Here is a 24228-nt window from a genome sequence, read left to right on the forward strand (position 1 = left end):
AGTAAGCTGAAGCATTTACATCAATGTCCAAGTGACTATTTTAAATTTGTAGTGCAAATATGAACACCTGTGTTTGTATTCATGTAGTAGAAAGCTCACCCACTCGAGTTCATGGGAAATAGCAGATGCTTTACGGATCTGTGTAATTGTGTCAAGTACTCACTCTTTAGTTTCTTCTGGGAAGCCTTATTTTCCTGTGGTCAGTCTCCCTCAGAAAAAGGGTGGGAGCTGGATCAGGTTTTTTGTCAACAGGACCACCAGAAATTTTTGTCAAGTTTTCTTATGGCATGTAGTAAAGGAGGCATTTCTCTGTAAGCTAAGTGCATATGTAAGTACAGAATCCACATAAGGGTGAGCTCTTCACACAGTTGTGATCTCTATTATGCTACACTCTAAGCAGAGCTTCACGAGGGTGACTCAGCTCCAGTTGGACTCTTCTGACTAAATGTAGTTTCCTGTAAGTTTAAGATACTGTATTACATTTACACATCTTGAATCTGGATTTCAGGAGTTTATCACTGAATATAGGGTATCGGAATGATTCGTTCTAATGTTGCAGGACACAGAAGAATGCCCTTACCAAGGAACTGAGACCTGAGCTAGATGTATATAGAGTATTGTAGTCTGATATTGAAGCACCACTGAACTTATAAGCACTGCTCCTCTCCTGCCAGCCCTGCCCCAGCTCTCTGATATTAATTTTCAGCTGTGCGTAGTTACATTCCTGCTGATGAGCTCTAATGCAGATCCACCAAAGAATAGACTATATTGTTCCTCTGAAGGATTTATAAACAAAAATTGTCATCAACCTGTCTTCTTCATGAGGTGTATTCGGACTTTCTCTGAATACATCTGTACACTGGGTTGCACACATTCAGAAATCATAAATATCATCATTTTCTCTCATATTCCACAGACAGTAGTTAGAGAATGCCCTTATTTACAGACTGGCTTGCTTTCTTTCCATTATATCTTAGAAGTGACTTGTTGAGATCAGCAGAGATTCTTCAGGTCAGAATTAGGATAAAAGCTTTGATTTTGAAAGTCAGGCATTTCTGAAGTAATTGGCTACAGAGTAACTCCCTGCAACCAAAAAGTGCTGTCCTTCTTGAAGAGGTTTGTGCTCAGCTAGCACAGAAGATGAGAAAAACAGAAAAGCCATTCTTGCAACACCAGTGAAAGTACAGATAACTCCTTTAAATTATGATGTAAAACCCTCTGACTTCCCGAGTGTAATGCTAAATCATATTAATTATTTCCCCCACTGCTCATGTTTTTTGTTATCTATGGCTGGTTAGGATCTGGTTACATGATAATTTGAAACAAGATAATTAAAGAGAAGCAACGTAGAGCTTCTCATAAGCCATGTCCAGACACATGTACACCTAAATTAGGCTGTATAGTTTTCCATCTAATTGAATGAGATAATACTGACCAGATCATACTTGTTACGTTAATAAAACTTGAGCTTTTGCTAATGCACTGTGCTTGCTCACTGCTTTGGAGAAGATCAGAGAAATTAAACCTGGCTGCACTTTTGTCAGGAGGCAAGCTGGTATTGACTTGATAAAGCCCAAGACTTCTTTATTTGAAGGATGTTCTGAGGCACGTTGTCTCGCTCTCTCATTTTGAGACTTCTCACTCAGCTTGAAGCACTTAGGCTGCCAGTTGGCTAGAATGGCAACAGAAATGAACTCGGGTCCTTGGAATGGATTAGAAAGTTTTATGTCACTGTCCCTGTGGAGATTTTACAGCCTCAGTGAGCAGTGTTTCACTGCTCATCTACCCCAACCAGCAGAATGATTTTCCTTATGTCAGAGTTTCTTGAAGCAGAGTACTTGAAATTAGATGTGGTATTGCAGCTAAAACACTCATCATTATCATGTAGAAATGCAAAAAATGTGCAAAACATAAAAGTATGTTTATTCATTATGTAAAACTGCTGTACAATCTTGCAAGTATGATAATGTGTCACACTCAGTTTCTGAAACTTTCCTGAGAATTTGATAAACTGTCATACTACCGATTTTGCTTTTAGGTAGTTGATTATTACAAGTATGAATAGTTACTCTATTCATCCTGTTTCAGCTCATTAGCCTTGAGAAACTGAAAATGATATCCTCTGAAGAGCTCCTAGTTCCTACCTTGGATTATCTCAGACTTCATGTATACAGTGTTGCAGCATCACGTGCCTCACCTTTGAAAATCTAAAGTAGTTTTGGAATCAAATAGATTAACCTGGGATTGCCTAATACATCCCTGACTTAACCATTTCATATTTTAACAGGAGTTAAAACGTCACTGTCCTTGTCTGGTAGATTCGTAACTGCTCAACCTTGGGTTGCATCTTGAAAATAGCCCAAACAGACCTCCCCCGTGACAATGGTTCTTTTAATACCTGGAGACTTTCAACAAGATCATTCCTTACTGCAGGGAACAGATCCACTGGGCTAAAAAATTCTGTCGTGTTTTTCAAATTAGAGGAAAGAAAAGATTTAGAACTGCTACAAGTGTTGTACGCACTGTAGCTTGTATTTTAAGATAGTGTATCTTTCTTGTATGATATAATTTTTACCATCTTTACAATGAAACCAACTGCTACTGTAATCTTAACTGTTCAAGGACATACAAGATGTGGAAATTAATGGAAATTAATAGGTTGATTGGCAGTTTAAAATAGAACTGCCACATTTTCGTTACTTGTAATCTCTCACCTACATCTGCTTTGATACAGAGATATCACGAGGATGGCAATATTCCCCATAATCTTGTCTTGAGGACACCATACCATTCACGGTAACATTAGCTGCCAGAGGCATCCAGTTCTCTAAATATTTGTGTGGTTCAGCATGATTCTTTTATAGCGTAACATGCACTATGCCTTCCTGCCATAATAAATTTGCGTGGTTAAAGTGGTTTATAATATAGCTTGCCTAAACATCTGTAAAACAGCTGTTGGCACAGAGCAAATAACTGCACAAAAGATTACCAAAATCAGGAGCAAGAAATAAAGTTGTGCAAGCAAATAAGTGATGAACAGTTGATTGAATGGTTGATTGGGTACAACCTTACATTAAGTTGATGCGTAAGAGTTATCTTTCAGTTGCTGTTACTTCATTAGAAGTTGTCCTTCTTTTGTAAACAAAAAAACAAAAAAACAAACAAAAAAAAATTTGTTAGGCCCAGTATAGCTTTCATTCCAATCACACTCATCGCATCAAAAGCACTTGATTCATTTTCTATTTACAAAGAACCACATATGTGAAAGCCAGGACTTATGAATATCTGTATTAATCCATAAACTTTCCTAGACTGATATCTTTGTACGATGCAGACTTCAGAGTTTTTTCAATGTTGAAATACAGTTGTGTTAAAATTCAGTTACTTAAAATAGACATAAGAATACTGCTGAAACTGACAATGTAAAAAGCTCTTGAGATACCAGTCATTTTTTTTTTTTTTAAATTCTTGCCTTAATTATTAAACTTACAGCTAAGTCCTAGCAGTAAGACAAGCATTAGGTATAAACCCACCTTCTGAAGACAAAAAGAGAGAAAAGCAGCAGAGCTTTTACAGGACCTGTTTACATTCAGGAAAAAAAAACTTCAGTCTAGAATCTTTCTTCACCTCTAGTGACCACAAAAGAGAGACAGTGATATGACCTGCATGCCTTATGAAAGAGCAAGAGTGCCCCTCTATAGTTGGTAGTAATAACAAATTTGTGATCATGCATTCAAAGTAGGACTTTTCACACTCAAGAATTTCATTTTGCTACTTTTCAAACATCAATGCTGTACAAATGTATCATTACATTCACATATGGTGCACTAACAAAAGTGCAACATAAGATAGGTTATTATATATAGGTCTAAGCATGTTAAATCCAGAGTAGGTGTTGGAATAAACAAAACACTTTAAAAGATATCAGTTTATCAACTTTATCTGAATCCCCACCATTTAATACTAAATAACTGAGCAGCTAATGAGCTGTAGTCTTTCAGTCCTCTTTGGTAGTACCAGCTTTAATAAGAAAGCATTTTAGGCTAATTTAAGAAAGTCTCAATTATTGCAGAGACGACCTGCAGCAGGCAAACTTATTTCATCTATAATACATAAAAGATCAGAATTTATTGCAGAAACCACACTGAATATACAGCTGGGAATAGAGAACTAGCTGATTAATATGTTGTTAAAAGACACTTAAACTTCTAAAAAAAGAAGTTCAGTAAGTGATTAAAGGTCATTAGGTTGAAATGAAAAGCATGGTTATCCTGAATTTAAAAGATGTGAAATGAAGGGAATTTCCATCATGACAAAAACTTTAGGATTCTGAAGCACAGTTTGCTTGCCAAATTGTCAGAGACAAAGATTAGCCTGACAATCAGTAAAATTGAGAAGTGGTGATATAATTGTTGTCTTTAAGTATTAGCTTTTAACAACAATATGATGCAATATTACAATAATAATTGGAAACAACTTGAAAATACCCCTATATTTAAAAATAATGTTTAACCATTCAAGAGTAGGGAGAACTTTATGGGTCAGATGCACAAAGTGACAGTGGCAAGCAATTCCAAATGGTACACCAGGGATAGTGTGTGTGCAGGTAGTTCGCTGGTCTCAGCAAACAATAGAATTGTAAGAGAAGTTAATTTTTTCTTAATGCTTGCCTTCCAAGTAGTCCTCAATTTAATCATTCTTACAATAACGACTTGTACTTCCTTACAGGTAAAATGAGGAAAATGCTCACAACAAACCCAGGTTTACAGCAGATTTTGAGAGAATTGTGCTGTGATCACAAAACAATAACACTCCATTTTGTCAGTTTCAGAACTGGATAGATCAAGTATGAGTCTGACACAATAGATGCATTTTTACTTTTCTCATTTTTAATAGTGCAAAAAAATCAGTAGTTTACTTTATGAAAATAACCTTAATTCTATAGATATTTGCATTTGCAAGCAAAAATGCAATGACCATTTCCACAAGAGCCAAGTGGAAAATTTGATGCCAAATAAATTACTGTTTTAATTGAACAGAAATAGAAAGTCCTTCATATAGCTTTAAAAGAAAACATTTACAAAAATATTTTGCCTTTTTAAACAGTATACTGGCAGTGCATAAAGAGCAAATATAAGTCTGAGCTTAAGCTGTACAGAAATCAATATGCGCTAGTAATTCTCTGTGCTGGCTTGTTGGATACTGCACTTTACATCTGGGACACTCAAGGAAACTTTCATCAAGGAGATTTGAATGTTTCTGGGAAGGACTACTATCATATGCTGCAATCTTCTCTTCAAATGCAGCTTGCAAATCTTCTTGTGGTTCCATATGTCCAGACTCCTGGAGCTTTTGGAAAAGGAGCAGCTTTAGTGAAGAACTGAGGCATGCTTGAATGAGGTTCTGATTATATAGATGTAGGAAGAAAAGATTTGATGGCACACAAACCATGTGTTACATACAGTGCTAAGGACAGAATTTTAAAGATGGCTAAATGCAGTTATGCTACTTGCATTAATAACAAGGGGCAATATGGGCCTGTTGAATAGTTTTCATACAGTATATGAATTAGATTGCAGGTAGCTTTTCTGCAGGCTACTTAACACAGGCTTACCAAAACATCTCAAGTATATGGTTAAGAGAGCACATCAATTACATTATAGCAGTATTTAATATATACTCTTCGTTTGAAGTAGCTTCTCTACTTCATGAGCCACTGAATGAGAACATAAGTCTTGTCACTTTAAACACTGTGCAGCAGCTATCAGAGTATTTCATAAGATATAAAAAAACATGGAAGCTATGATAGCAAGCTTCAGACTCACACATTATCATTGCTAATCTGCAGCTACTTTGCCATCTTACAACTTTCATACACATTCTAATTAAAAGGCTATTAAAATTTCTGCACCCTAAACACTGAACAATGGAACATGACTTGCAGAAATGTTAGTACTGAATACAGATCTTAATGCATTTTTGTCTACATACATAGGGTTGTAAGGTTGTGTATTTTTGAGGGGGAAGAAGGAAAGAAGAAGGGAAGAATGAAGGAAATGAACACTGACTGAAGCTTTCTCACAGCAGGACCACAAGCCTCATGAGAATCAAACGTTGAATACTATATTTATTTTAGAAATTCCTTTGAAAGTTCTAAAAACATGCCGTATATGTACCAGGGAATTCAACATTATTTACAATTACACCTACACTTAGGAAATTTCTCCTTTTTGCAAGGAATCCTTATCCAACTATCTTTCTAGGCATTCATAAAGTACCCCCCCAATCAAATGCACCAATCCTCACTACAGAGGATGCTGCCTCTGCCTAATTTCCTTCCTAAACTCTGCCTTAATTTTCCCTTCTCCACCTGACACTGTGAACTACAGTCTCTACGCATGAAGGTTTCCCTTAATGGGCAACAGCACCCAATAGCTATCCATCCAACTTCTCCGCACAGGGAAACTGAACACTGCAGCCCTGCAGAAGTTTCAGCAGCTCCTGCAGCTGGATTTTCTAGAGGCATCTGCTGGCAGTAGCAGCAACTATGAGACAAGAATTCCCCTGCTCTGCAACTTGTTAGTGGCTTTAGGATTCATCTTTTCTGTAAGAAGCAAAGCAGCCTCAAACCTGATCTAATGAAGGATACAGGCACCTAATTTTTTTTTCTTCTGAACCTCATTTAAATAAGTCCAGAACTGCAGACTCAACAATTCTATTCAGCCATCACAGTTCCTTAATATAGGAACACCAACAGTCAAAATATATTTTTGCTGAAGACTGAAACACTCCTGGATACAACAGAGCAAACAGATTAGTGGATTGCTTGATGTTTAATCTTTCCTTTTGAATTTCTGTTGAAACCAGTGGTCAAATCTAGGTTGCTTTCTTTGGGATTATATAAGTAGCAAACAGACCATGTCCCTCACAAAATACTAACATCCCTTTTTAATCATAGGAGTTAAACAGATCTTTCTGAAAATGGATGAATATTAGTAATCCATCCATTCCATGTAACAGAGATATAGGATAGGGTCTGAGGAGAGGGATTCAGCTGTAAGGGTTGTGCCTTGTTGACCAACAGCAAGTTTAAGTAGAAGCATACTACACTACTGGTTCTGTACAACAGACAAAACTAGAAATACACTGTGACAAAACAATTATCTTTGCTATCAAGGAATCTGACTATTCTGCATCTCCTTCTGCAGTATCATTTCTCCAAAACAGAATTTGTATTTAACTAGCTAATGTAGGGTTCTGCATCATTGGACTGCATAGCTAACAGATGTGAGCAACTACAGTGAATACCTGATGACATGAAGAGAAGGCTCACTACACTCCTGGGTGAGAAGTTGTTCATTTATGCAAAATTCCTGAGTTAACCTGCAAGTTATTCAGTACGTACCAGAGGTTCAAGACGAGTTATTTGCTCCCTAGCCTTGAACAATTCCTTAAAGATTTTGTTTAATTGATGCTTCAAGTTCTGGCGGTCAAGCTTTTCATTCTCCAAGTCTGCAGTGCATATTTGGATCTTGCAACCCACAAAGGGAAAAGATGTAGAATTATCAAGAACATGGTGGAAGAAGGGTGATTTTTCTTCTTTACATATTTAAAGCAAGCTTTACTTATAATCATATCCTAAAATACATTAAAATCATTTGTTCCTTTCATTTCAGTAGAATTTGTATGCTCAATTAATAATTAGAGGTAGAGTTATAAGTTTTTTTGGTTGAAGGATATTTCATCTGTCTCATGCTCCTAAACTGAAGGTTTTCTGGAAAAGCATATAGTGGAAGTTTCCCCCCAGAAATGCCAGTTCCTACACCATTATCTTTGTTGGAGCAATTTGAAAGGAAACTATGGACAACGTTATACCACAGCTTAGCAAACATACAACATTTTCTCCCAAGGATTTAAATGAGATCTCTAAAAACTTCCTTGAAAAAACAGAGCAGATGGCAATGCAGTTATTTGCATGTTCCAAGTTTCAATGAGCTGATTAGTTTTAGGATGTTTCCCAGACCTACTTTGAGGCTGTACAGTATTTATTTGAACAAATGATTCTGCAGAAAGTAGCATTAGTTGCAGCCTCTTACAGATTTCCTCCAGAAAACAAGAATTTTTAGAAGCACAGAAGGATCACCCAGAATTGCCTATTAGTATCTATTATTACTTTAATACACCACTTACTCTTAAATTTGAAGTATAATATGCAAAGACTTTCTAGAACAATTTAAGTATCAAATTCTTGATAAATGAAGTCACATCTGAACATGTAACTGCATACCTGTTGTTCCAACAAAGCTATCCTAGCATGTTCCTCCTGCTGCTTGAGCAATGATTTACGAAGAATCTGTACCTACAAGACAGAAAAACCAAGCAATTTCAATGTATAGTAAGTTTAAGAAAAAATTCAAGGAGGAATGGAACTAAACCTCTGTATGCCTGTGCCAGCAGAAAACATGCTTATTTTACAGCAGCCAAACAGGATTCAAATACCTCTCCTTCCCTGGGGAAAACCCCAGGAAAATGTTATTACAATACAGAGTAAGGAAGAATGTAGATTAATGTTTTACTGAGTAAAAAAAAAAAAAAAGGAATAAAACTGAACTTTCCCAGGTGATTGGCTGAACAGAAAAATACATGTATAAAAAAAGCCTACGTTTAACTAATATGACATGATGCTATTGTTTTTAATATGTAGTTTAGCTTACTTTAAATAGAACTGAAAAGTTAGAAAATACTCAACTATAAGGCATTAACTAAATGCATTTAAGATATCCATTTACAGGACATATCAAACTTTTAAAGTGAATGCTTTTGTTCTGTTGAAAAAATACAAAATAAGTTTATTATTAACCTGTGATAACACTAGCCTGTATCTAGAGAGCTAGTCTGATATTCTAGTTTTAGCCTAAATCAGTGTCTATTGAATTGTATCTTACTTGAAATTTCAGCTCTATTGACCACCAAGTACAAAGGGTATCTATCTTATTTGGATGACTTGAGTACAGTCCATAAAGAAGAACTTGCCAGGTTCTCTTCATCTAAGAGATGGCCATGATCTCACGTCCAGAAGAAGTTTTATTAGCACAATGCTGACAGGAATACTTTGTTTTAATTTACCACTGTAGTTGTCCACATATGACAATTCCAAACAAGCTGTAAGCACTAAATTATTTTTAACATTACAATACAGCATAAGCATGTTTTCCCAACTCTGCTCAGCCAGATAGGTAGTGAAAAGTAATTGGGCTCAAGAAAAAGGAAGAATCAAGAACTTCACATCATGACTTAGTTAAATAACATTGTTTGCAAGTTACTCTCTGGGAAACAGGCAAGCCCTGCAAACAGTTAGAAAGTGATAGAAAAGCAACAGGTGAGGCAACAGTGAAAGCCATGCATAACAAACAGCTTGCCTCACAGGCAACTTCCTGGGCTCTGTAATGAGTTACAGAACTCTTGTCATTGGCTTCTACTATAGTTGTCTCCAAGACAGTGATAGTTGAAGTTCCGTTGCATCCCTTATATACACATTGCTTTTCAGGAGTGAGATGCACTTGATAGTGTTTTATTCATGGCATAATAAAGAAATCCAAGAATGGGATCTGAGTGGGGGGAAAAAAAGGGAAAAAAAATGGCATAGGGTGCAACATTCAGTTGGAGACACTATCCAGGGAGATGTGTCTGTTTATCCAGTAAATGTTAGACCACAGCTGATAGTAAACACCAGTGATATTCCACTTCGGATCACACAATAACATACATTAAACTTGACTTTTTACCTTTTCTGTTCTCATTCACCGATAATCTTGAGGATGAAGCCAGATTAAAATCTATGACGCATTCTCCTGCTCCATTTTATGCCCCACAGTACTACTGAAATAAGCAAGCTCATGTTTAAATGAGTAAGTTTCACAAAACCAGATCGCTAAACCAGCATTAAAGGATTCAGTTTTAACCACAAGGAGGATGTGAGTATAGGTGAACGCAAATAGTTATCAGACCAAGTGACTGTTCCGATGAAGTATGGCTTTCCAGCTCTCTTGATTCTTTGCTAATGATCTTCAGTTTTTCATCTGCTTACCTGAGATAATAGATCTTCAGACTTTTTCTTTTCCTCTCGTAGCTGTAGTTTAATACTTTCGTTTTCTTGTTTTAGTATCTGTATTTTCTCTCCTTTAATTCTGTTTTCATTTTCTTGATCCTTCATTTCAACAAAATGTTGCGACTGCAGTAAGGCATTTAAGCTCACTATTTCTTGTCGTCTTTGTTCATACTTCTTTTTGAACTCATTAAGTTCACATTTCAACTGGATTACAGTGCATCTTTCAGCTTCAAGATCACTCTTTGCATTTTCTAAAAGCTGATCATAATGTTTTTGCTTTTCTTGTAGATGACCTTAATGAGACAGATAAGGAGAGAACTACATAGAAAAACACTTCAGAAGCAGAGCACCAAACTTTTGATAGCATTTTGAAGCATACTGATGTAAATTGACATTTTAGTATGTTACACAGGCTAGATCATCACCAAACTAAATTAAAACAGCTTTATAAACGTCTAAAGCAGAAAAACCTTCTCCAAGGATAGTTACTGGAAAACAGCAACTTGACTTCCATGTAGTGTTACAGCCACTTCCTTCACTAACTGTTAAAGCAGTGTTACAGCATTTGTCCTGAGTACACGAGCTGCACGGTCCCACTAATAGTTCTCCTGCAGCCTCATGCATTATACTGCAACATTAAAACAGATCAAAAGACATTAGAATCTCATGTTTCAATCTAGGCTCCTTAGTCAAGGTTCCATCATTACTCTCTCCCTAGAGACACCCTGGGGGGCCTCGTAAGTTCTGCTTTATCACCACAGAAATGGAATATCTGTTGTCTTCAAATTGTACATGATCACTTCTACACAGCATTTAAAGGAAACTGAAGTAGGTCTTTTGATCAAGAATGCCTTTTTCTTGGCTAATGACCTTTGCTTAAATCGCTGTTCAAATAGTTTATGCTTGTTGACCCAAGAAAAGCTTAAAAACTAGGAAAGAGTGCTCCACAGAAATTTAGAATATAAAGTATACCCAGAATAAGGAATGCTATCATTCACAGTCCCTTGTGATTTCTGGTACTCAAGTTTTTGTCTTGTGTACTTCTCCTGTTGAAGGCTTCCCTCATGTTCTTCAAAGTGTAACTTACTAGGGAAAGTTTCTTCCTTGAATGTTCAACACTCCCCAGCTAAGGCTAAGCCTTAAATTCATTAGCAATACTCCTTTACAGGGCAATGAGCTCTTCAGAGAGATGTCAACATTTTCCTTGGAAAAAAATTCTCAATTTGTATAGCTAGCTTTTTTTTTTTAAAAGCTTTGATTTCTACTGCTGTCTATTTGCTTGAAGAGGAACACTCATCCCCTTTCTGTGTTTTTTGGCTGCTTTGATGACAAAGCTTTGACCATAGTAACTGATTACTTCATCTGGTGAGCTACTACAGGCTGCCCTCCCTCCAATACACTGTCTTAAAGAAAGATTTAAAAAAAAAATAACATTTCACAGTTTTCTGTAAGGTTACCAGCAGCAACATAGAAACAAAGCCACTGCTCATTAATTACAAAGTGTAATTAACCATAGAACTATCCTCACCTGGAGTAATAACATGCCTGTTTCATAAGTTTACCTTGCAGATCTGCTGCAGTATGAAACTGATAATTTGACATGAAAAGGAAGCCAACTCCTTCTGGCTCTTCTGTTCAAGATTATTTTAATTTTATCCTACAAGCTGGTCAAGCATGACTCAAGTCAATCTGAATATGTGCTACAGAGAAGGTGCTTACTGAGGAACTGCACAACATGGAAGTAAGCTAGAGGTAACCAGATCCATTATTGCAAAACATTCTGGACAAGCGTCAAAATCTATCACAGATGCCAAATGATCTGTTTGGATGAATAAAGAACATGCCGGGCTTGAGTCATTTTTATAATATTTATTTTGAAAGAAACAGACTGATACACACCTAGCCAGTAAATTCTTAATGCTTCCTTTATGGAGGCTAACAGTGTACTTTGAAGGATGGGAGATATGCATGTATTTGCCTCTACACTTTCTGCAAACAGAAAGGTGGCCAATAAACTGTCAAAGCTTTTAAAAATTGTTTAGCAAAGTAGATAGGAACAAGAGGAATTGATCAAGTAATACAACTGAAAAAACAGGAAACAAAGAAATTCAAAAGTTTTACAAATAGAGCAAAGTATTATGAAGTCAGTCATGATTACTTCTATTATTTATAGGAAATTTTTACAGATAATTATGGTTTCAGTCATTCATGGAAAAAAAAAATACCTTCTGCATTAAATTCTTTGGGTTGTTGCTGACTAACAATTTCTGACCTCTGCTCAAGTTCCAAGATCCTTCCCAGCAGTCCCCTGACATATGCTTCACGTTGCTGGTCATACAGTAACCATTGTTGGTTTTTCTCAAGAGCCTTTGTGAAGAGAAAAAAAGAATAAAAAAAGCCTCTAGTACTTCACCAGATTTGAAACTATTATTCACCTTGTTTCTTAGTGAATGAGAAAAACTACGTATTTTATTTGTTTAAAGAAAAGCTACTTAGTTTCCCAGCAAACTGCATTAATCTTTTCTGCATAATCAATAAAACCCTTCTTGGTGTTATTGAGCATAAGTTAAAAAGCAGCAATATTAAATTCTGATTGGCTTATTTACTGGAAAAGGGAAATCACTGAAAAATTTGATGATTCATGCCTCAGATAATGAATTAACCTTTCATTTTGTCAAATACAGTGGACAAAGCTAACATTACAACTTACAGTCAAATGTCAGATATCTTCTTAGCAGCTTTATCTGATAATATCTTCTATCATACCCTCTGAGGTCCCATTCTAACCAAAAACATATATGGTGATAGTTTACATTCTTATACAATACATGATTTTACATGGACTGTTTCCAGGAGAACTTACATCTTTTAGCTGCTTTTCAACTTCACTAAGATTGGTTGAAGATCCAGGGCTGTTTATTACAGTTTCCTACAGACAAAGAGCAATCAGTTACATTCTTTAAAATAGAAGAGTATATCTAGTTCTGTTTAACTATTAATCTCAGGGTCAGCATAAGAGTAGTTTAAAATTTAAGATGCATTTATCTGACAGTTGAATTAAAAAAGAAAATCTATGTTCTATTTTTAGAACAAACTAAATTACATGGGAAAACATTACATAGATTTTTAAAAATCTTCTGGAAAATATAGGACATCTTAATTTAGTTCACTGAATAACTGTTACAATAAAACATCTCATAAGAACAACACTTTTGGTTGAACTTCTGTCTTGACAGACCTGAAGGGTAACAGGAAAGCTTCTGAAGAATTCAAGCATCTACAGTTTTTATTTAAAAGAAAATATAAATTAATTTTTTCTATTTTCATATCATTATACCAGTTTGACAATAAAACAGACCTATAGTAGTTGTTGGGGGAAGCCAGAGAACTTAAACTTCAAGATAACCATAGGATTATATTTTATATATATAATATATATTATAAACACTTGGAAAAGGATGCCTGTTCAGAACCGTAAGGACATACGAGTTTTCCAATGCCCAATCAACAGCAGAGCACTTAAAGTATGAGTTTCACAGTTCTTTAGCCCCACTTAGAACTGAAAATCTGTTAAACATTTAAACTTCGTTCATAATATGTTGTTTATTCACTGTACAACAGAAAGCTTTTCAAAGTTGTGTAGATAAGCCAGAAGGAACTTGTAAGGACACAAATGGAGGTTAGAAAAATGTAGTTGGATTTAGCTAAAGTATTCCTGTTTTTGCAGAATGATTTAGAACAAGTTTCATGACTGAAAAATACAAGAGATTTTAAAGTTGGACACAATTATTAAAGCTCAGTTCTAATAGGATTTCAATTCACCACAACTATTCAGATTCTCTTTAAAATTTCTGTAAATATTAGAACTTGTGCATCAGTGAAAACTGTACCACTTCAAGTTGTCATACAGCTGTTCTTTCCACTTCAGAGTATAGCTGCTGCTTGTGCATCACCTAGCAGTTTTAAGAAACACTGCTCAGTGTTCTCAAGTTTCCCAAAACATCCAGTAAGAAAGTCTAAAAATATTGTTGTCCTCTACTAATATATCAGTAAGAATTTAAACTAAAAAAAAATCTAGAAATCAGAATCCAATTTATTACAGTCCAGAATGCCTTCCCTCAGGCTTCTTTTATCACCAGTTGCAAACAAGTTTTTCTAAAATACGAGTGTAATTTCTAGCATTACCAAAAAAAAAAACCTGAACACTTACTTCACTGTTGAGGTAAGTAGTAATTACTCTTTAATCCTTCTGTTCTGTACCTGAGATTGAAAGATACACTTCCTGCTTAAAACTCCTTAACTAAGAACTGAAGACTCAGTACAGAAAGGAAGTGGTGGTCATCATCCTTCAAAAACCGAGGATTCTGCAAGCTACAGGATTCTTTACTCTTTTTTTTTTTTAAATGACCATTATCTTGGTATGCCACTAAACCTTTCTGCAGAGTCAGAATATTATGTATATTAGAATATTATGTGTTCTGCCACTGAACTGTAGCTTTGTGCTGCCTGTAGCATACTATGCTAGATGCAGTAAGGAAAGTCCACACAAAGCAACTTACTGTTCAGAACTGCAGTTCTGCTATTGCTGTGCTACAAATTCCTGTATAGTGATTACTAGACAAATAAATCCATTGACAGGGACAGCATAAAAACCACGCTGAATGAATGTAAGTTTAAAGTTTTCTCTAACACTCTTCAGTGCTTTGAAATTAGACAGAATACCACTAGATGTAATGTGTTTATTTCCCAAGATACATATTTGTATCCTACTGAATAGTGTAGTATTATAATTGAAAATGAACAGATTAAATAAACCACCAACCTAACATAGTTGATAAAAGCTGAGTTTCTAGAAATTGCTCAACTTCATTATATAGCTTGGAGAACCAGCACCACCTACGGGTTGTAAACTGAGACTTGAAAGGAGCTGCTTTCAAGTACTGAACCCCGTGTGCCCCCTACTGAGACAATACTGAATTTTCCATAGAGCATTATAACAGGTGAAAAAGCAACAGGAGCAAACAAAATGCATCTGTAAAAGTAACAGAGTGCCTGACACCACAGCTATAAAGTTTAAATGAAAAATTACTCTATCTTCTGTTACACTGAAGTATTTATAATGCATTATGCCATGTTAACCAAGGAATAAATGAAGACTTGCAAGAGTAGAGAGGAGAAAGGTATTCTCACCATTTACCCTTAGCTAAACAGGTGGGGAGTTCAGCATTCCTTTAAGGCCGCACTTCTATTACTGCTGCCTTCCCACTCTGCTTACTCACTGAGCATACAAATCCATGAAGGCTACACTGTCTGCTAAAGCAATAGCAGGTCAATCCATACCATACCACCAGTCACACCTGCCTGGGCAAGAGCAGGGAGAGAGGTCCTGGCAGTACATAATTCTTCCCAGTTGTGCTACTAGAAGTTGTACTTCCTGACTGTTTTAGTTTTCAGTCTGGATGCCACCTGCTGTGTTATATGCTGAAACCTTACGTGAAGACTTGTGAGATTAAAGATTGCATTTTATAACAGATAGAGGTGCTCAGTGGGTGAAAATCCCTAACCTGTAAATAATTACTATATTTCTTTAGTGCTTACCTGGGATGCCTGAGAACTACCAGTTCTGTTTTCAATCTCAGAACATTTTGCAGTAATAGTGGATAAGTCACATTTTAATTGGTTCATTTCTTCTGACAGAGAACTAAGTAATTGTTCTCTCCTTTCTGCTTCCTTCGTTTTTTCTTCTAGTTGACTGTGTAATAAGGAGACTTCACTGTTCTTGTTTTTGGACTTAAGCCTGTCTCTTAGGTTTTGGATTTCTTTGTCCTTCTCTCCAAGAAGATGGTTGTATTTTTCTTTTTCTTTTTCAAGACAAAGAATTTTCTGAATGAAACAAAGAATTGGCACAAACAAGTATATTAGTGAGTAAATTATGAGTAAATTATTATATTATAGTATATCTGTATATACAGCAATAACATTAGCAAATGCACAGTTTAAGATATTCACTTTGAAATGTTCTCTTTGCCTTTAGTTACCTGAGAATATTACTTTTTTAGTAAAACAGACAACACTACAGCAATCACCTGAAATATTTCAAATGATTGTAAGAACAGTCTACATCAGATGAAACAAGAAAATAATGCAGAGAACTACATTTCACAGACTTGGTAAGCAGCTTCTCTTATGAATACAAATCACTATGGTGTATGAGCCTTAGAGTATAAGTATTATAACTACTCTAGAGCATTTCCAGTTCAAAAAGAGAAGCTAATACTTCTCTTAGCATCAGTAAGATATTTAGCAGTTTTTGAGGAGCAACTGAACTTTTTGTGCAAGTTAAATGATAATTACTCAAGCTGCAAAAGAGTCTAATAGAGCTTTCAGGAGAAAAATCTTATTTTCTTCATAAATTATCTAGCATTTTAGTTTAAAGATCTAGCAAAGGACATTTAGCTTTTTCCCCCCCCTACATTGTCTTTTAGGTAGGCTTCCACAACAGTAAATTCTTGAATAGCATTAGAATTTTGAGATACCTCAGAGCTAAACTTCACAGAATCACAGAACTTGTTACAATAGCAAGTAATTCCCCACAAGAAATATCAAGTCTGAAATCCTACAAGTGGCTATCAAGTCATTAGAAGGTGGCAGAGAAACTTAAAGCATTCACATTTTATAAGACCTCAGTTAGGGAGTGGTTTATGACCACAATGACCACTCCCAACACTCACTGAAGCTAGAACATTGATGCCTAATGGTATATCTAAGCATGCCTGTAATTGTCCACGTGTAAACTAGTAGCCAGCTATTAAGTAACCAACATTCAGCAAACAGCATACTCCACCACACACAAGAAATACACAGTAGGAATTTACCATAGCAATAAGGCATAACTGGTACTTAGACTCGCATCAGAACTGACACTACAGCACAGACACAGCAAAACCATTATGAAGAAGTAGCCCAGAAATACTGTGCCTGGTCTGTTAAGTATATCCCTTGAGAGAGTCCACTTAGAGTTTCCTAGTGTTTTTGGAAAGCCTAACACATCACACATCAAGCATAATTTCTTTTTCTGCAGCCACAGGTTTACCTTTAATGGACTACAAGGCATAGAAGTTGCAATGTTTTAGTTTTTGCTCTGAAATGAGCATAGAATAATAACATGAGGAATTAGTTACAGTTTTATTTACATATGGATGAGAAGGTGCTCGGCAGCCTCGTTCATACAAAGGACCCAATGCATTCAGGTCAGCTGGACACACCAGGACAGGACCAAACAGACCCAGTAGTGCTCCGGCCTCGAGCCTTTGTATATAACAGTCTTACCAAGCGACTTTATCTGCTCAGTTATCACGGGGAAATAATTGAGGACAGAAGCGTCACAGCGCATCCCCTCACCTCCAGCAGCCGGCTCCGCTCCGGGTCCTCTGCTCGGCCCTTCCCTTTGGTGATTTCCTCCAGGGATTTCTTTAGGGCTGCGTTCTCCTGCTTGTACTTCTCGAGATCGCTCTCTAGCCTGGAACTACCAGACTTTAAGCCCCATTTGCCAATAATGACGCCCTTGGCCGTCTTAGAATTCATTTTCCAGCGCCTACGCAGGCAAACGCGCAGAAAAGCCTTTTCCCCTAGCAGGACGGGGCCTCTCCCACAGCTCTGAGGGAGCTCAGACGACGCAGGGCTCTCAGTTCCCGCAGCGCCCCGCACCCGGCAGCGTGCACCGTTCCCCTACGGCGGAACCAGGCGGCCCACAGACCCGGGCGGTACAGGGCAGCAGCCGCCCCACTCAGTCCCTGCTTCGCTTCCGGGAGTTTGAATGCCGCGGCTGCACCATCGTCACTTCCGCCCGCGCCGCCTCACAAGTGAAGCGAGAGCTATGGCGTCCCCCGAGGGTTAAAATAGAGCGGGGGCGGGGATTGACGAGCGCTTCTGCGGGGGCGGGGCGAGAGGGTGGGGCTGAGGCGCACGTGCTGCCCTGGGACAGGTGGCCGTTAACGGCCGGTGATGCTCTGCTGGGGGCTTGAGAGGAGGCTCCCCATTGGCTGCCGCGGCGGTGGCAGAGCTCCCTGGCCAATACGGCGGGGCCTTCCTTCTGTTCTCCTCTTTGTGTTGCCCCAGCCCTTGCGCTCACACCTGGCCACAATGAGGTGAGGCTTCGTTTGGCTGTACCAGCACACCTGGAGCTGAGCTGGGTAGGGTACGCTGCTGGTTGTTTCTCTTGTACACAGTCATAATTAATTTTTGCTTAAGGGGATTTTTTAGTTTGTAATTAGAAGGTGGCTTTACCATGTAGGCTGGTGATAGGTATGCACTCCGTGTGTTAAGCGTGGCTGTCCTGCCCTGTGTGAGGCATTCAGACAGGAAGGTAAGTGGTAGCCAGGAGGGCTAAAAGGCTTAGAGTAGTGCTTATCTGAGTTGTTTGAGTCCAGTCAGGGCTATAGCTGTTCTGTTCTCATCACCTTTCCTGAACATCCATGTTGGATGGCTTCTTTTCCCTTGGGTTCCTCTCTGCTACCTAAAATCCATCCGTTTTCTCTCTGTAACTGCCTGAAAAGAAGCTGTGGTGGACGCAGGGTGGGTTGGTGTCTTCTTCCAGGTAGTAGTGATAGGAGAGGAAGTAATGGCTTTAAATTGCACCAAGGGAGGTTCAGGTTGGATGTTAAATGTTTTTCCTCAGAAATGGTGGTGATGTACTGGAACATGCTGCTTAGGGAGGTGGTGGGTCACCGTCCATGGAGGTGTTCAAGAAACATAGGTGTGGCACTGATGGACGCAGTCAGTGGGGGGAGGGGGAAGGCTGATGGTTGGGCTTTGTTATCTTAGAGGTCTTTTCCAACCTTAGTGATGCTCTGATTCATCTGAAAAAGGAAGCAAGTTTCATATCAGCTTCAAAAACAGTAAGTTATGGGTAGTTCCTGTGGGTCCCCATGTAAAAACTTGGTTGACCTTTGTGGAGGACTTATTCTGTGCTGTTTTGTTGGCTGCTCTCATCTCCGCTTAAAACACAGATTTTGCAGAAGTAGTGTGAACCACTTCTTTTTTACCTTTGGTTCATAACTGAGGAGAACCGTGATAAAGCTGAGGATGGGGTAGCTTGGAGCAAAGAGTTCTTGCTCTTGCCATGCAATTTTTAGTAAGATTTTTTTAGTGAAGTTTACTGCATGCATTTGTGTTTAAAATATAGGTCTCCAATACACAGGGTCTCATTGTCTTGGTTGTTTATTGCACATATTTGCTTAATTCCTGTACAGTTTTACTTATGGCTTCTGGTCATGTCTTTTTGAGACATCTACTAAATACATCGCATTAAATGTAGCGAAGGCAGTAGTTCGGCACAGCCTTCTTGGCAAAGTTTAGGAATCGTCTGCACAACGCACGGTGTGATTTTGGGTGGCCATGTGTGGAGGCAGCAGGTGCGCTGCGCGCTGCTGGTGGGTCCCGTCCAAGCGCAGCTGTTGTGTGACCGACTCTCGTTCGGCGCGCGGAGGTCTCGCAGCTGGCAGCAGGGGGCGCGCGCCTGCGGGGCCGTGCGGTCGGACTGAGACGTTCTAGAATGGAACGGAGAAAAAGCTACCGTGAAATGCAGTGCCTTGGTGTTTAGAGAGACAGATGCGATGCATCCTGACTGCTGGAGTTGCCTTGAATATGTTGCTCATGCTTGCCTTGGTTACTGATGCGCACCGACAAATCTGCCTTTTCTGTCGCTGGATCTCGCCAGTTAGAGCTCCTTTCGTGCAAAAACGCGGCGCTTGGTGTCAATTTACAGCCACTGAATTTGTCATAGCCTTTGGGAGCAGTTCGTCATAGACCCACCCCGAGCTCCGGCCGTGCCGTGCCATTCCCTGCCGCCTCTTCCTGCTCGCGCTGCCGCCCCGAACTGCGCCTGGGAGCCCGTGGCTTCCTTACGTGGCTCTGCGGGCAGGCGGCGTTCAGTGGCGGCTCGGAGCGATGCTCCGGGTGATCGTAGAGTCTGCGTCCAATATCCCCAAAACCAAGTTTGGGAAGCCAGATCCGATCGTTTCTGTTGTTTTTAAAGGTAAGGAAAGCTATCATACGGAAACCTCGCTTCTGAACGTTTAAGGATAGTGTCCTGTATAAGAGTTAGAAAAATCTGTAAAAACACGTTTGCGTGAAATTACCTCTGATGTACTGTTAGGAAGAACTTTAATTAGAGAGCCTGAAGTTACCTGCATGGGGTTGGACTTGGATGGAGTTCGCTGCTTTTTCCTGCACTTCTGTCATGGGATGCAGATTACGGGCTTTCGCAGAAGATCATCCCAATGCTTTAAAACCCAGCCATATTGCAGAGATTGATTTTTAATTTTTGATATCTAAAAGTACCATCTAATCAATCACTCCTTTGTCTTGAGTATTTTGCACAGCTGTTGCCCTCTAACAATGCCACTGTTGCAGCACTGTATCTTTAGTTGTTGACTTATTTGTTGCCGTATTACCAGTATGTAAAAAAGCAGTACAATTACTGAAGATGCTAGGGTAATTTTTTTAACAAGATGATTTGCACTTAAAATGTTTCAATTTTGAGACTATTTAATTTAAAGATGAAGGATGGGTAACACATTTTGCATTTTTAATGACTAGATGCATCTGGGATAGGGAGAAAACTGGTATAATTAGTATTTACATGTAATATATAAAAACTATATGCTTTAGCTATTGCCATCACTTGTAATATGTAAACTTTACTGTGTTTTATTATATGTTTTGCCATGTGTTTTACCTATTGCTATTATTTCCTCTCTTATATAGACTAAAGGAACTTGATTGCAAATATTGATTTATCTTAAAGGTGTAGAAACCCGCAAACTATTTTGGATCTTTAGATGAAACTGTGGCAAAGTTATCTGGTTTTCTAACTGCCCTGAAATGAGAATGGTATTTCTTAAAGCATGAAGTCATTAATCATTGGAAGGGCTTACTGCCTTCAGAAACCAAGTATGAAATCATGACATTTTGCTGGAGGCTGGAAGAGGAAGAGACAGTGGGTACTCAGTATCTTAACTTCCAGAATAAAAAGTTTGCAGATTCTTTAAAAAGACATGATATCATTCCATTTCCTTTTTTTTGCTCCTCATTCTCAAGTTTGTCTTGGATTTTCTGTGTTAGGGCAAGTGGCTGAGTCCGTCAAAGGAGCTATTCATATTTTCAGCTTCTTTTTCTTTGCTTTGCTTTCTTGTCTCAATTTTGCCTTTCTGTGTTATTTCTGTTCCTCTGTAGTTCCATACTACAGAGCTACCTTGAGCCTTCTCTTCTTTTGTACCTCAAGTGTCTGCTTAAATCTTGCCAGCGATCTACTGTTCTTACTATGTTGTCCAATATAATTCAGTTGTACTTAGTAAATATAATTTTCAGAATTCACTTATTTATTTTGGTATTGATGTTAGTACCCTAACACAAGAATTTTATAATAAACACTAAAGGAATGAGTTTACACTTATACTTTATGTTCTGTAATTGGCGTTATTGATATTCAATAATGTGGTCAGTTATTGTCTTCAATTTAACCTCACAATTTTGGCATTTAATTTATCCTTATGGCTGTCACTTCTCTTTTATGTCATAGAGTTACCTAGCAGAGGTCAGCATTTTGGCTGAGTGGAGTTGTGTAAGGTGAGCAGTGTCAGGCTTGTGCGGGCTGTTGAGGATCTCTGCTTTAGTTTGCAGTTGAAGTAGCTGGTTGCTGAATGCGAAGAAGTAGGGATCGCATCTGAAATACCTTGAACCTCTGGCTCTTTATTGAGCTGTTTTATGCACAGCCAGTTCCCCCACACCAGTTTCAAGTTCATGTCATTGAAATGTTTTTTTCCTTAGCTTTTTCAGACTTAAGCTTTCCATAGCCACCATGCTGGTGTCAAGGTTCAATGATTTTAAGATGACTTCTCAGTATCTCTCAGGGTTAGATCTTTACAGCCATTATTGTGAAGAAAAGGCCATGGCCCTACAGCTACCACTATGGAAGTAACTGAGAACGCTCTGTGTTAACCTGCATACATTACTGTAGTTTTTATCTGTTATTCAATAGAGTTCATCAGTACTTGTGTATCTAAGCTAGTTATAGACTATCTAGTGCCAGCACAATTAATAAAGTGATGCCAAGTACATATACAGAGGAAATAAGCATCTGTTTTCATTGGACATTTTATTTACAACAGAGGCTTTTTGTGTAGGCATTTGACTTTTTTTTGCACATTTCTATTCAGTCCAGTGGGTTGGAACGTTTCATTTATTTACCTTAAGATCAGCTCATTGTTCAAAGAGAGCTACACCCTGAGAGTAAACCAGTACGGCCATCTGGAACTGGCTGCTGTTGCTGTGGAATTCTGAGTTTGTTGTCACTTTATGCAAGATAAATGATTTGCCAAATTAATGAGAAGTGTTGTTGTTTGCTGAAGTGGCAGGAAGTGATAATGATTATGCCAGTATCTTTTTTTTTTTTCTTGTTAAATATGCTGAATTGGAAAAAAATGTGTAAGATTTGTCTTTGGAAGCAAAAATTGATGTAATTGCTCATATGTGCAGTCAGGTCTAGGACATTTAATGCATCATTCCCTCCTTTTGACTGTCATTCAGCTTTATTAATTAAAAACCGACATGAAACAGTATTCAGTTTAACTGGGCCTGTCTGAATATATCATTTTCCACTTATGCTTAATCTAAGAGCTTTCCAGCAAACGTGCAGCCATTTATTGGTTTGTATTTCAGTGTGTGAAGAAAGTGTATTAGAATGTAGTATTCACAAAATATATACCTTCTGTTTTGCAGAGATTAAATAACTTTCATTTTGTGGCTTTTGGAGGTCTGTCTGCTTGACTGACTGTTTCTACTACTGTGCAATCTTAATTCTTCATTAACAACAGTTCTGTGGAAAATGCAGTGTAGTGGATTGTGATGCTCTTTTGAACCTCAGGATTAGGACTGTTTTAGCAGATAATGTTTGCTTCTGCTATTCCCCACGCGCTGAAATTGGTAAAAACACCAGTCGTTATAGGAGAGTAAATGCAAGATTTAAGCATTGGTTGTTTTGTAGTATTGTAATTGTCTTTCTAATGATGGAACAGTTGTTGATTAAACAGCTCATCTTTGAATGAATCTTTTGAATGCTGTCATTTCATTGACTATCACAAAGTTCTTTTTGCACTGAAATATTTTCAGTGAAGAATGAACAATCTGCAGTAGTATAATGCCTCTCATCAGATGAAGCAAAGAAAGATTTTTTTTTTCCTGTGGTATCAAGAATGGCATAGTTACTTTTTAAGAAAACAAACATGTGGAGTGTTACATTCATATCCATTATAATTTCTGACTCATTTCTTGATAGGACCAAACTAAAAATGATGACAGGCCCCATCTTAGAATGTCCTGTGCAAGAATGGCTGCTGCAAGTGGGTTTATTACCAGTAGAAGAGGACAGACTGAGAACTTAAAACTGGGCTGTCCATCCTGCTTGGCAATAACATGTTTAGCAAGGTAACTTTGGTGGGAAGAAGGTGTTTTTCTTACATTTTAAAGAGAGAGAGAGAGAGAGAGAAAAACAAACAAACAAAAAAGCAGTACATTATAAGAATGGTAATAAATAGAAAGTTTGACAAAAAAAGAAGAAAGTGGAGAAAATATGTGACTGAGAAATATAAATTCTACACTCATACACTCAGACTGACTAAAATTACAGCAGAGCACCAATGTATGCACTGCTTCCCAGCGTTTTTCATCCAACTTTCATATAAATGCACAACACAAGATGTTTCTTCTTAGAACAGTCTAGGATATGCGTACAGCTAGTGGAGAATTGTAAATCTCACTTCCTTGTTTTTATGAAAAATGATAGTCCAGAGTGGGAATACTTTACTCCCTGTCAATAATTGTCTTGCCTGATGTTCGAGCCAAGGCATTCCTCACATTATAGAGTTGCATTTGAGCTTAGACAGGGATCATAGGACTATTATTTGTTAGTTCTCTAAGGATCTGTGATTCAGCATCTCCTTTGCAAACAGCTGCAACTGTTCTTTTTCCACTGGCACTCAGAATATCTTTTCCCTGACTCCTGGCTCCAATTTGTAGGAGGACTTTGAGTATCAATTCCAAGCCACAGGCATTTTAGGATA

At 37.9% G+C, this 24228-nt stretch overlaps 2 protein-coding genes across 8 annotated transcripts in view; one reads left to right on the forward strand and one right to left on the reverse strand.

Moving 5' to 3' along the window:
* Positions 1–4869: 4869 nt before the first annotated feature.
* Positions 4870–17968, reverse strand: CEP55 (centrosomal protein 55). The gene is made up of 8 exons (XM_010714552.3): positions 17510–17968; positions 15707–15991; positions 12972–13037; positions 12334–12475; positions 10088–10401; positions 8288–8359; positions 7406–7531; positions 4870–5349 (listed from the first exon to the last, which is right to left on the reverse strand). Exons 1-8 carry the CDS (start codon positions 17690–17692, stop codon positions 5146–5148), a joined length of 1392 nt encoding a protein of 463 aa, XP_010712854.1. The 5' UTR covers positions 17693–17968; the 3' UTR covers positions 4870–5145.
* Positions 17969–19665: 1697 nt separating this feature from the next.
* Positions 19666–24228, forward strand: part of MYOF (myoferlin) — a 68210-nt gene continuing 63647 nt past the window's right edge. For 4 of the 7 annotated variants that reach the window (XM_010714553.3, XM_019617667.2, XM_019617666.2 and 1 more), the window contains exon 1: positions 19683–20144. In XM_010714553.3, coding sequence (XP_010712855.1) covers positions 20057–20144 — 88 coding nt within the window. In that variant the 5' untranslated portion in view covers positions 19683–20056. Of the gene's footprint in view, positions 20145–24228 lie in introns of all 7 variants that reach the window. The other 3 variants (XM_019617670.2, XM_019617669.2, XM_010714554.3) reach the window with 3 other exon arrangements.

Source organism: Meleagris gallopavo, chromosome 8, assembly GCF_000146605.3.
Source record: "Meleagris gallopavo isolate NT-WF06-2002-E0010 breed Aviagen turkey brand Nicholas breeding stock chromosome 8, Turkey_5.1, whole genome shotgun sequence".
NCBI lineage: Eukaryota > Metazoa > Chordata > Aves > Galliformes > Phasianidae > Meleagris > Meleagris gallopavo.